The sequence below is a fragment of the Paralichthys olivaceus genome, chromosome 14, assembly GCF_024713975.1.
Source record: "Paralichthys olivaceus isolate ysfri-2021 chromosome 14, ASM2471397v2, whole genome shotgun sequence".
NCBI lineage: Eukaryota > Metazoa > Chordata > Actinopteri > Pleuronectiformes > Paralichthyidae > Paralichthys > Paralichthys olivaceus.
The window spans coordinates 19,777,667-19,790,561 of NC_091106.1; the positions used below are offsets into that span (position 1 = coordinate 19,777,667).

At 42.5% G+C, this 12,895-nt stretch overlaps 1 protein-coding gene across 1 annotated transcript; it reads left to right on the forward strand.

The window, feature by feature from the left end:
* The first annotated feature begins 495 nt into the window (after positions 1 to 495).
* On the forward strand, positions 496 to 8,788 carry synpo2la (synaptopodin 2-like a). Its single transcript, XM_020096953.2, has 4 exons — positions 496 to 834; positions 3,709 to 3,860; positions 4,055 to 4,758; positions 5,724 to 8,788. Exons 1-4 carry the CDS (start codon positions 733 to 735, stop codon positions 8,366 to 8,368), a joined length of 3,603 nt encoding a protein of 1,200 aa, XP_019952512.2. The 5' UTR covers positions 496 to 732; the 3' UTR covers positions 8,369 to 8,788.
* Positions 8,789 to 12,895: the final 4,107 nt, after the last annotated feature.

Here is a 12,895-nt window from a genome sequence, read left to right on the forward strand (position 1 = left end):
CACATCGAGTGAATCAAATGATTTTTGAATGTAATTGAATAATGCCACCGAGGCAAAGTCCCAACCCTGAGTGCGAGTTGACTAAAGGTTGGAATAAGTAAGGTTAATGACCTCAGTGCTGTGAAGCCAGATATGAAACAGTGTCATTTGGATGTTCTGGATGTTAAACTTCCCCTTGATCCGAAGAGGAGCAGCAAAGCAGCAAAGCAGCAGAGGTGCCGGTGGTGTCCTATTTTTGGAAGAGCTATCAGCAACCCAGTGGCACAGGTCTGAGTGACAGGACAAGTGTTCTGCTGGACCCTCCCCTTGCTCATTTGGGGCAGACATTCCTCAGTGTAAGCAGACACAGACCCCCCCTCCCTCCAGTGCCATCATATTTCTCTCTCCTTCTCCCCCCTCCCTCTCCCCTTGGCTGTGATTGTTGGCCCACTCTGGGTATGGGTGGGCGCACGGCAGTGTGTGTGTGTGTGTGTGTGTGTGTGTGTGTGTGTGTGTGTGAGAGGGTGGGTGTGTTCAGGTGTGAGCGTCGGCCTTGGAGCTGGACTCAGAAAGACAAGTCTGCACCCGGACAGCGTGGCAGGCAAAGAGCAGGTCTCTCTTAGGGGGCCCTGATCGGTGACCATGGGGCCAAAGCACTGAGGGGCCCCCAGACAAAATATACGAAAACCAAAGAGGAACGGAAAATAAGCAAGATTAAGAAGAAACGCTTTTTTTAAAAAAGAAAGAAGAAAAATGGTTGCAGAGGAAGTGATAATTACATTATCCGGGGGTGCGCCATGGGGGTTTCGTCTCCAAGGAGGCGTGGAACATCAGAAACCACTTCAGGTGGCTAAGGTAAGACTCAGCAGGTTGGACAGAAACAGACAGTTCATGGTTTGCTGAGCTGGAGGCAGAAAGTCAAACGCTGCTTTAGATTCAGCGTTGGTCAAGAGAAGTGAAACATCAGCTGAGATATATTAAGGTAGAGATTTAAGAAGCTGTGAACAAAGTTGAAATGGAATATTGGCGACCACGCCGGTTGGTCTGCAGCCTGAATATGAGTCATCATCTGGTTTGAGAACTTCACGCAGGAGCGCGCTGATGATTGATTGGATGAACTTTAAACTTCAAGTTCATTTGGGAATGTAGGACGACACTGTTGCATATCTGCTAATTATTGCTGCTTAACCTATTAAACTGGATACAGCTCAAATCCATAGCAAAATTAGAGTTGTACATACAAATAACGTGTGAAAGGATTTGCAAGAAGTGCTTTGTGTGGTTAAATGTGCACGTTGTATTTGCTACTGTCCATATTGTGAGGGGCTTATGGTTACTTTACACCTATCACCCATGACCGTGATGGGATTTGTGCCACTGAACTTGTGCATGTTTCCACACCGCCATCATTTCACTAAGAAATGCAAATGACTGCAGACGTCACGTTTAAGCTGCAGGTTACCTGAGATCCATTATTACAACTCATACGTACAGATTTTATTAAATTACGTTCACAGACAAAAATGATAGAGAGTGAAATATTAAACCTTACGAGAGTTTTAAGGAGGCTCTCATCTCATCTTACCCCCCTCGAGCAAATTCTTCACAGAACAGAATTTTGTGTCGGCATTTGTCAAGTGAAGCAGCCCAGATTTGAATCTTGATCTCCATTGAAAAGTGGAAAATATAAAGGATAAAAGTAATAACAACTACCTCTGAAGGATAAATCTGAAAATCATGGGCAACAAAACTTAATTAAAAGTAAATACTTTAAATAAACATCACATTTTCTGACTTCACACCTTTTTTCTACAGCTCAAAAATCATCGATCGACAGTCTTTACTTTCCCAAGTTAGATTTTTCCCGTTGAAAAAGACTATACAGAAAGATCTAACCTCTCAATATAATAGTTCAGGTTTGAGCGCACCTGCACATACACATTATTCATACATGAATGCATATACACACCCACATACACTTTCAGTAATTGTTGACTGGGCAGAACTACTTTTCCAGGTAGCTATATTTGGTTGAGAAGCAGGGTGAGCCAAGGTGTGTGTTTCAGCCCACCGCTCAAAAATTAACCTCATACACTATTTTTGTACATGGACGTCTCAGTCCATAAAATGTAGATTTATACGGCAAGTAAATCCTGATTTCTAAACCTTTGTTGCACTTGATATTGGTAATAAGTAATTACCCTGAGGTTTGCTTCTTTAGCCTGGTCCAACTATATCATATTTGTTTTTTTCTGAATTATCAGAAATCCTGTTTTTGTATTTCAAACATTCAGCCTGACAATGTTTTTATTCTTGACTGTCAAGACTAAAAAAAAACATTTCCTATACTGTATCTTATCTTGCTTATCTACCAAAAACCTAAAAACATTCAAGACAATCATGTTCTAATAATTCATGTTGGGTTAATGAAATGTTTCTGCTTAAAAACCTCACTTATTCAAGATTCCCATTTACTGGACAGAGGGGAATCTTTACTGGCTAACATTCACAAAACAGTAGCCTACTCGACATCAACAAAAAGTTCCCTCTTTAAAATGCTAATCCTACATGTAGTTGACTTCTGCAGAATGCGGTTGCACATACACAAGAGAGCCACAGGACACTGAATCACCTTCACGGCAGTAGACAGCTGTTTCTTTTGACCATCCTAACAGCGTGCTCCTTCACCCCTCCGAGCAGGAAGGCGTAATCTTGTCAGGTCTCAAACTATATACTGTCCCTAACAGGTGGAGCAGTTCAGGGCTCCACTGACAGAGCCACTGTGTCAGTGTGTGTGTGTTTATTTATATGTGTTTATGTGTATTTTTGTGTCAGCCCATGCCGTGTGGGTCTGTGTGTGTATGTAAGCATGTAAGGGTATTATTACTGTTATGACTTGTAACCACAAGGTGATTGACTGAATAAATAGCTCATATCCTGGACCACCGGCAGGCACAGTCCACTTTGAAAGGATTAGCTAAATGGGGTAGTGGAGATTTCATTACAGGGAAACCAGAATAGCTGGAAATAAAAGTTATTCGGCCAACCAAGCTTATCTCCAAAAATCTATCGTACAATGACAATCCCTTCATAGAGTGGCATTAACACAACACCTGCTTCAAATAGTTTTTACAGGACATGTTGACATGGCTAACATAGACCTGAGGCAATTCAGAGTGGGCACAAGGCCGTGGTCTTGACAGACCTCTGGCACAAATAGCAAAGCACCAAATGAAGATGGCCGCTGGCTGGCATATCCCTGTCTAGTGCATGAGTGCCTTACTTGAGCTGCAATATGTGGCATATGTCCACAGCAAGATCAAGCTGTCAGGACAAAATCTGCTCTCTGTCAATCACTATCTCAAAGCACAACACAGTCCGGTTTTTATCTTCTAGTCCAGCAGTAACAAAAGACAAACATGCAATGTTAAGGAAATAATCAAATATAACAGTAGGGAGATAAAGTATAAGTATAATATAAATATGTATGTAAAACACCGTTGATCAGCATTCAGCTATGAAAGACACGCAACCCATTGGGCCTGAAGACATGGCTTGAAATGTGTCCTTAAGACATTAGAGACTTAGAAGTCTTTTGAAGAACTTGAGAGTTGTCTTGGACTTGACCAAAAGACTACAAAACACATTCTTCATATAGATCATTAAAACATTTGTGTAACTTTTTGCCTCAGTGAGAGCTTGAAACTTTGCCTTCCCATGCTTGTACAGGTGCGTAAACGCAGTAAGGCATGCAGGGCTGGGCTACGGGAGGGTGACGAACTGGTGTCCATCAATGAAGAGCCATGTGGAACACTATCTCACGCCCAGGCCATGAACCTCATCGACAGCTCCAGTGGGATATTACACATCCGGGTCAAAAGGTCAGAAAAAGAAAATCCACAAAAAACATAATAATCTCAGGCACAAGGCTGACTCGGAACATGCAGCATTTTACTATTTGCATATGTTTGATACTATATTTTATAAATTAAATCAGAACATTTCAGAACTATTAAAGGTCCAAAGGGCCATCATTTGACCTCAAGTATATTGTAAACCCTCTATTTGTTTGCAGGGCCCCTGCTGGTTTTCAGTCTGTGGTGCTTGTGACCCGTGCCCCATCTCCCCGTATAGACAAAGAGTACCGCGCTGCTCTGCGCGCTATGTCACCCGGCCACCCCCACCATGCACCTGTTCGTGAGGTCCACTGCAGTCGCTCCTCCCTCACCAGTGGCTTGACATCTCCTCCAGGTAGTGAGGCTTACTACGGTGAGACTGACAGTGATGCAGATGTGGCGGGCTATGAGAGGCAGCGCCGGCAGAAACGCCGCAGCCCCAGCAACTCCAACCCTTGCAAACCTACAGGACGAGCCTCCCCTGAGGGCGGGGAGACATCAGAGCTGAGCGGCTACGACAGTGCTCCAGATGCACACATCTACCCCCCTTTGTTGGATGGAAATGGAGCAGGGGGGCTACCTGGGGTAGCGAGGAGGGAGGTGATTTACCAGCCTCCTGTTCCAGGAATGTGGTCTTCCCAGACATCCACTGAGACCTCCTCCATCATCTCATCAGCGGATGACCAGGGGCCACGGGACGGAGGGCAAGAGGAGGACAGTGGCTTCCTAGAGCCAACCAACGTGCCACTTGTGTCCCCTGAGAGGGCAAAGGAGGCTATGATGCTGAGCTCGCGCAGCCAACTAGTGCCTATGGTGGGTCCTGTGAATAAACCCATTGACGAGGAGCTCACAACAACCTACATGGAAAAGGCAAAGCAAGCCAGTAAGTAAAGCTGAGGACCTGGTATTTTTTCTTGCTATTTTATAAAATATTTATAAAAGAGCTAAAGCATGATATGTTTTTTAACATTCAGAATGACAGCTTGGTTCTCATCACAAATAACATGTATCATAACCTTAATATATGAGAGATGTGCCTCGAGTGAGTTGGAAGATGAGGCTGAAAGTCATAGATATATAAAAGGGAACAATCACAGAAACTTGCAGATGAAGATAGTTTGCTGAACTAAAATGTCACAAAAGGAAGTCGGTCTTTCATATTGGTTACTATATAAGCCTGGAAAGTCACGTCTTACTGTTGGAAGAGAGAGCAAAAATATCGTGATGCAGCAACTAATACTGGCACTGACAAGCATTCTTATGTAATCTTGTCCATCATTACAATAAGCCCACAAAAAGCATAGAGTTGGGCTATTTGAAGTTAACAGGCTCTTGTAAATTTACAGGCTCTTGTAAATTTACACTTGTAAATCCCCCTTGCCAAATTAAGAACTCTCTTCAAGTAGCAGTCCATATTAGCGTAACAGAATTAGGGTGCCTATGATAATCTCCTTAATACCATAACAGGTTGAAGGATATGTTGTGGCTGCCCTTGGAAGTTCTCTTTCCAGTAACCTACAACATGCAACTTTCCACTAGCTTGCAAATATGTTAAGCTAGATGTCAGAGTACATAAGCCTAACAATGTGCAAATTTATCCCACAACCTAGATAATGTGAGAAGCTGAAACCTCGTTTGGAATTTTCCTGCCAGTGCTCCTGCAGCAAGATATGATTTGAATACCTGTTGAAGGCATGGGGTTCAGGACAGTATTACATGCTCTTTCATGAGACAGATCTTTATTTAAAGGTTAAAGCTGTAAATTCAGACTTCTCTGACCTTGTGGCAGTGCTGATGTTATGTTAATATGCAAGTACACCTAATAGCTATTGCTTTTATACCCTGCAGAACTGAACCGAGGAGACACTGTGCAAGACAAACAAGTAAAAGAAGCCAAAACCAAGTGTCGAACAATTGCATCCCTGCTGACTGATGCTCCCAATCCTCACTCCAAGGGCGTACTGATGTTCAAGAAGAGAAGACAACGCTCTAAGAAATATACTCTCACCAGCTTTGGCAGTGTGGATGAGGACAGCATTCAGGACTCACAAGAAGAGGATGGGGTATTCCCAGGGAGTGAATCAGAGTTTGACGAAGACGGCTTCTCAGCAGTTCCTGACCCAACTTGGGATAGTGACTACTTGGATATGCTGGAGAAGAGGGCAACAGCAGGCACTGAAGGTCGTGGGGATGGGGCAGAGGGTGCTCTGAGTCCAGGGTTGAGTGACACTGCGGGCAAGGGTGCTCAGTTGTTTGAGCAACAGAGAAAGAGAGCTGCTGAACATGCAAAGAAGGTGGAAGCAGCACAGCCTCATGCTCCTCCACAGTTTCAAGTCCAAGACCAGGCTCAGATGTACCAGATGCATCCAGAGATACAGACGCAGATACAACCAAATCTTCAGCCACAGCAGATTATACCACCAGGACCTGCAACCACACAACAAGAACTCTTCCAGGCTCCAGGACAAGTTGCTGTTGGCATCCATGGCGTGACTAATGGGGACCTATCCTACTCGGCAGTTAGTGCAGCTAGCATGGTGATGGCACCTCCACCTGTGGCACACAAACCTGCCACTGCCTCAGTTACTATTCTGACTAGTCCTGCACCACCAGCTGAAACACCATTACCAGATTTACCTGCTAGTAATGTTCTCAACAGAACGGCCCGTCCTTTCACTCCTGGATTCATCAGTATCCGATCTGCAACTGCCCCTGTAACGTTCCGACCACCAATCACAAAGACATCTCAACGTCCTGCCTCAGCAGCTGTTGTGCCACTGTCATACTCCACGACCTCTGAACTAGCCTTTAATGCTACATCAGTAACATCACAACTATCCCCTGGTCCTCCATCAGTGATGTCCCCACCATCCTTTGTACCTCACAGTCCCTTTGCTCCAATGCCAGAGGGTCGAGTTACTTTTCATCCCTCAGCCATCTCTACCTCCGTAGAGACAATGCAGTCAGCACCAGTACCTACTCTTCATCAGCCTTCATTTGCAACTGTGCCTCCTCTGTCTATGCCTTCCATACCACCAGCTCCCCAAGCATTGATGGTTCCAGCCCCTGCTCCTCCTGTCCCTCAGATTCTTGGTCCAGCTGATCCAATTACCCCAGTGCCTCCACCTCAAGTACCAGCTGTTCAGTCAACTCCACCTCTATTCTCAATGGCCCCTGCAGCTCAAGTAACAGTGGTCAACCAGCCAGAAGCAATAGCTCCAACCCCTGTTCCCGGTGCAACAGGTCGCACAGGAATCTTACTTGAGGCTCGGCGTCGTAGTAGCAAAATCAAACCTATGTTTAATGTGCCAGAAGTAAAAAAGAACTCCCCAAATCCTGAGCTGTTGTCTATGGTGCAAAACCTGGATGACAGGTTCACCCGATACAAATATGGCCAACCACCCACTGAGGCTATCTATGATGCTGAAGAAGAAGACATGAGTGCTGAGGCTGGCATGGGCAGGGTACCTCCTCCAGTGGCACCCAAGCCTCGGGTCATCCAAGAAGCCCCACAGATTCTTAAAGCAGGGGGTAAGGGGGCAGAGCTTTTTGCCCGCAGGCAGAGCCGCATGGGTATGTATGTAGTTGACACCCCACTAGAGACCCCTTACCAGCAGGAAGTGACCTTCCGCAATGCTTCCCAACCCCTTGACTCTTCCCTCAATTCTTCTTTTCCATCTCAGTGGAAATATTCCCCGAATGTCCGTGCCCCACCTCCCATTGGGTACAACCCACTCCTGGGCCCCACCATACCCACAGGGCCTCAGAGGGATGCAAGTAAGCCAGGCAGCAGGGGGAGAGGAGGCTCCCAAAGAGATGGCATCCAAGCTCTGGATTTCATGAGAAGGCAGCCATATCAGCTCAACTCTGCAATGTTTAACTATGGGGGCAGTGTTGCAAATCTATCAGCCATGCCTTCTTACCAGGCCCAGAGGCAACAGCAGGGTGATTACTCAACAACACTAGTGGGAAGCTCATTAATCTCGCCTAAGCAGGTCCCCCTCAAAACAGCCCGTGTCTATGAGATCAAGCGATTCTCCACACCTACACCCATGTCAGCTCCCACCCTGGCACCCAAAGTCATTGTACCCCGCTCCGCCACAACCCTTGGTGAACGATTGATTCACTCTGGCATGACCTCCCCTCCTCCTGCTCCTGTCCCTCCAAACCCAGCTCCTCTCTTTACACGAGCACCAGTCACTGCCCCAGCTCCAATTCCACCTCCCTCGCAACCAGTTGGACTTCCCAATCTCCCAAAATTCTCAGCCACCCCTGTTGCAAACCCTGTGCCCTGTGCAATCCCTACACCTTACACTCCAGCAGCCTACAGCACTGGGCTGCAGGCAGCCAAGCAGTTCCAGAGTGCCCCTGAGCTCAGTATCCTTGCTTCTTTGCCCCCACTCAAGTCCAACCCAATTCAGGCGCCCAAACCACGTTTTGTTGCCACCAAGGGGGGCATACAGCCCCATGTCTGGAGGCCCGGGGCAATGTGAAGAGCACTAAAATGTCACTGCCACCCTTGGACATCTTCATATATTATTCATTTTGGGCTTACATGAGCAGTCAGTCATTGTCAAAAAACCAATAATTTTGGTAATTGGTTCATTGTAAAAGAGCAATAAAATGCTCAATATGCATTGGCTCAAATTTCTAAAATGTGACAATATTCTGTTTCTCTCTTAGATCATTGTAAATAAAATATATTTGGGTTAGTTCTAAATTCAGCTTTGAATTTTTCATTACAACATTTAAATACCGTAACTTGTGTGTTATGGTCTTATAAATATTATCAATACCTACATGCTGTTCAAAATGCTGCTCATCACATTCATTTAGCTACAAACACATTTACTCACACATTTATCCAAGTGATGATGATAACAACAACTATAATAATAATAATAATAATAATAATAACAACATTATTTTGTATAGTCAACCATACGCCTGTCCTGGGAGAGGTTTGTGTAAGGTTACTGGAAATCTCTGTCTACTATTTTAGCAGAAGCACCATGTGAACAGAGCCTGTATCGAATTATTCTTTGAAACTTGAAGGGTCTGAGAGATGATGAAAATTAATCGGTGCAGTTCTAGGAACGAAATCAATAAAGATGGATGTTAAAGTATGTTGACAGGTTGATAGCAACTTTTTTCTTTGAACATGTATTGTGTTATCCAATAATTAACGATGTGCACAGAATGTTTTTTTTAACCACTGTCTGTAGCATTATCATAAAGAGTCTCTAGGGGTATAAATGATGCATAAGTAGTTGAAGAGTGAAATGTATTTAAATGCCTCAACATGCTGTGGAACTTCATATGAAGCTACATAGGAGAAATGCTATCTTTTTAGCATGGGTCACATACAACAAGTGCCTGTTCTGTCACTGAATATTCACTTTGTGTGTCACTGGATACCAAAGCTTCCGAACGCAACTTATAGGAACACGACAGCTTCTTTCATATCAGTCTGATCTTTGCATATATATGTAAATCCTTTAACTTTTATTAAACAAATCACACAGATAAAGGAATGTGTATTTTTGCTTTGTTTAATTGTGATGGGGTGCAGGGGAAGTTGAAGAACTGAGCACCAGCATTTCTGAAAGGGTTCATGGAATGAGAGAGAGGCTGTGGAGGTGGATATAGGTAAGCCCGATTACGGGACGGGATCTCAGTTGGAACATTTTTGATCGCAGCCCAGAAACGGTCATGGTCGGATTTAGTAAAACTGAGACTCATGATGGATTGTACATAGTTGTGATGTGCCACAGCCAGTTAAAATCAAAAGGTGATGGCCAAAGCAGTTTGGCACCTGAAGTTTAATGGAAAAGCTGAAGAAGCTGATAGAAAGAAATATAAGTTTATCTGGTGTTTTTCCATTAATAATGGACAAAGGATAAATGTATTTGATGGCTGCATATCGCGAGACACTGGGTATGTTAATGGAAACAAGAAAGAGAAGAATACGTTGTTTTCAGTTGTGGAATTCTTGGGGAGATACTTTTCTTATTTTTTACAATTTAAAAAATATAACTGAGCTTTTTTCTTGATTTCATATTATGGCTATGAGAAATCTAGTTTGTAGATAAAGTCATGTTGATGTGTATATGATATGATAAATACATATTTCTGAATGTAGCTGGATTAAATAATATGTGTGAAAGTGTTTGTTATTAATGCGGAGCAGAGGTTTATATTGAGTAGGAGACAACATTTTTAGAAGAATAAAATTAGATGTCAAGGCTCTCCCGTTGTCTGACTTTACACTGCCTCCTGCTGTTGATTGTGTGGTGCTGCACCTCTTTAACTATACAGTACATGCATGTATCAATTGTAATATGAATAAATGAGCAGTGCAATAACAAAACCGTTTACTAGTTTTAATTAAACACACAAACATTACTTGGAGTTTATGTAAGACCTCAGGTTTAATTACATATAGATCCTGAATTTATAAATTCTTTGTTGTAGTTCTTTTTCATAATAGTCAACCAGGATATCTTATTTTCTCCCAGATGCATAAAGTCTTTTGATTTCTCCCGGTATCTTATCTTTTTAGGCTTCCCTAGTGAGGGTAGTTTTCAGGCTTGTGTGGATCAATTAGCCTCAAACATTAAATGAAAATGATGAAATAAAATGAAGAAATAGCCACAACATACAACAGAATGAGTTTTGAGAAACAGTTTTGTATCAAATGAAAAACTTACTCTAAATAATCCAAATTATGAGGATGGGACAACACTTGGATAGAGTCCTGTTCATCAGAGTCAGTATCATTTCTTACATGTTTTTACAAGTTAAGATGCAGAGAAAATCTAAATATCTTCACTTTAGTATATGACAAGAGCAAAAAAACAAAAACAAGCAGAAATTAGTTTCAGGGGTAAAAGGAGCAACAGCAGCATCAGGGAAAACTTGGAAGACAAGCAATTCCAGGCCTTGCCACTAGAGGTTTTCAGGTTGACAGGGAGGAAGCCTAAATGATGTCTGACACACACACAAATATACAGCACAAAGAATATAAAATAATGATTTGTATTTTCGTCATTACAGTTATCAGAGTCACTTTGCCTTAAATGTTAATTTCATGTGTGAAACATCACATCCTTTCACTTATGTGTTCAAACCCCAAAGGTAAATGATTAATTATTTTCTTGCTGAAATTTTCCTCAGGTGGCAAAGTGAACCTATCTGAGACGTCCTGATGTACTGGAGTCAGTCAGGAAATATTTAATGTAAAACACCAGTCTGCATTAGACTGGTCAGTCTGCACTGGACTGTTCTCTGCTTGCAGTGAGTGTACAGTCAGAAGGGCATTTTATTTCCAGCCTCCACATTCACAGGGTGTCTATATATAGGGCTGCTAATATCCAAACAGAAGACTATTTATAGTGACATTGACATTTTGACAAGTTGCTACTGAAATTAAAAATGTGTTCTTCATTTAACTGCTTGATAAAAAACTTAATTTAAAAAGTCAAACAGGCTTCTCAGCTGCTGGAAAATGTCTATTTTGAGATGTATTGAAAACACGATGGACAGTTTCTTTGGTATGAAATCATGTAATCATTTCTACAGAAATAGGACAATGTTAAAACAACCAGATTATTTATCATAGGTCACATCAACCCTCAGTGTTGATTTTCTTTTAAATAAAATTGTAATAATCTTAAACAGTTCCATGGTACCAGACTAAACCACTGTACTCAAACAGATTAAATACAGAAGGTTAGATTTAAAGAAAACAAGTAGAAAAACAGTAAGAAAGGAAAGCACCAGAAATCAGAATGAGTAGACCTGTGTACAGAAGATGAGTTAAAAGAAGTGATTTGAGGGAAGACGCAGACGTGTCGCTCCAGAACCAACAGGGACTCACATAACAAAGAATGGATTGCCTTTTTTTCCTTTATGTAAAAGCCAGTGAGGTCGGATGTAAAAGTGAGAGTCATTCGCTTATTAGAAAATGTTCCTTAGGCTCTGAATTAAACAGAAGTTTGGAGATGGGTCTCAAATTCAAATGACTGATAATTGAGGGGTTAATACCTGCCCAGATTCTGGCTTGCAGGAAAGCACGTAGTCATAACAATTACTCCAGAGACATGACATTGACATGGTTGGATATGAGATGATAACACTGATAAGAACTACTGAAACACAGGATATGTAGGTTTTATGATACTTTTTCTCTTTTAAGCATGTCCTCTGCATTGTGTCTGAGAACCTCACATTCTAAAATTACACATTATTTACCCATATTGACTGTTTTAACGACGCCTGTGAGTCCAAACACTTCGGTGCAGACTGAAATATCTCAACTACGTGAGGGTTTGTCACGAAACATTATTCAGACGTTCATGATTCTAAGGCAATGAATCCTCTTGACTCATGTGATTCTCTGACTTTTTCTGCAGGTTAACGACAAATGTTTTCAGTGACATTTCATGAACTAATGATTTTAGTGTTTCCAAGCCGAAGCCGAAAGAAACAACAACAATAACTCACTTTAAAGTCACTTTTGTCTAACTTTAAAATGTTTCCATGCTCTCAAAATGATCAATACTCCAGGGAATACACTTATAAACATATATTGTCTTTTATTGGCAGTGACCTTTGGATGCTCTCCAGTAAACGCCATGCAAGGATCGCTGGCTGTGAGACAGCTCTGTCTTCACGTGTCCATCACGTCCACTCACATGACGCCTGAGAGAAACTGAAAATGTGACAATGTTGTGTCAGATTAGAGCAACGCAGGAAGGAGAGGAGCTAACTCTCAGCCTGAAACACAAACTGGCACGGCCCCAATACACACACACATTCCTTAACCTTAAACATGCACTGTGTACTTGTATATATGTGTGTCTGTGTGTGTGTGTGTCTGTGTGTACCATAAACACACCCGAGTCCTTTGAGGTTATCTTATAGCAGAATTCTGTTCCCTCTGGTTCATTGCTACTAAATATAGGCTTCAGAGCCATCTGTGAGAATGATTTTGTTCCCTTAATATCACCATCAGCACT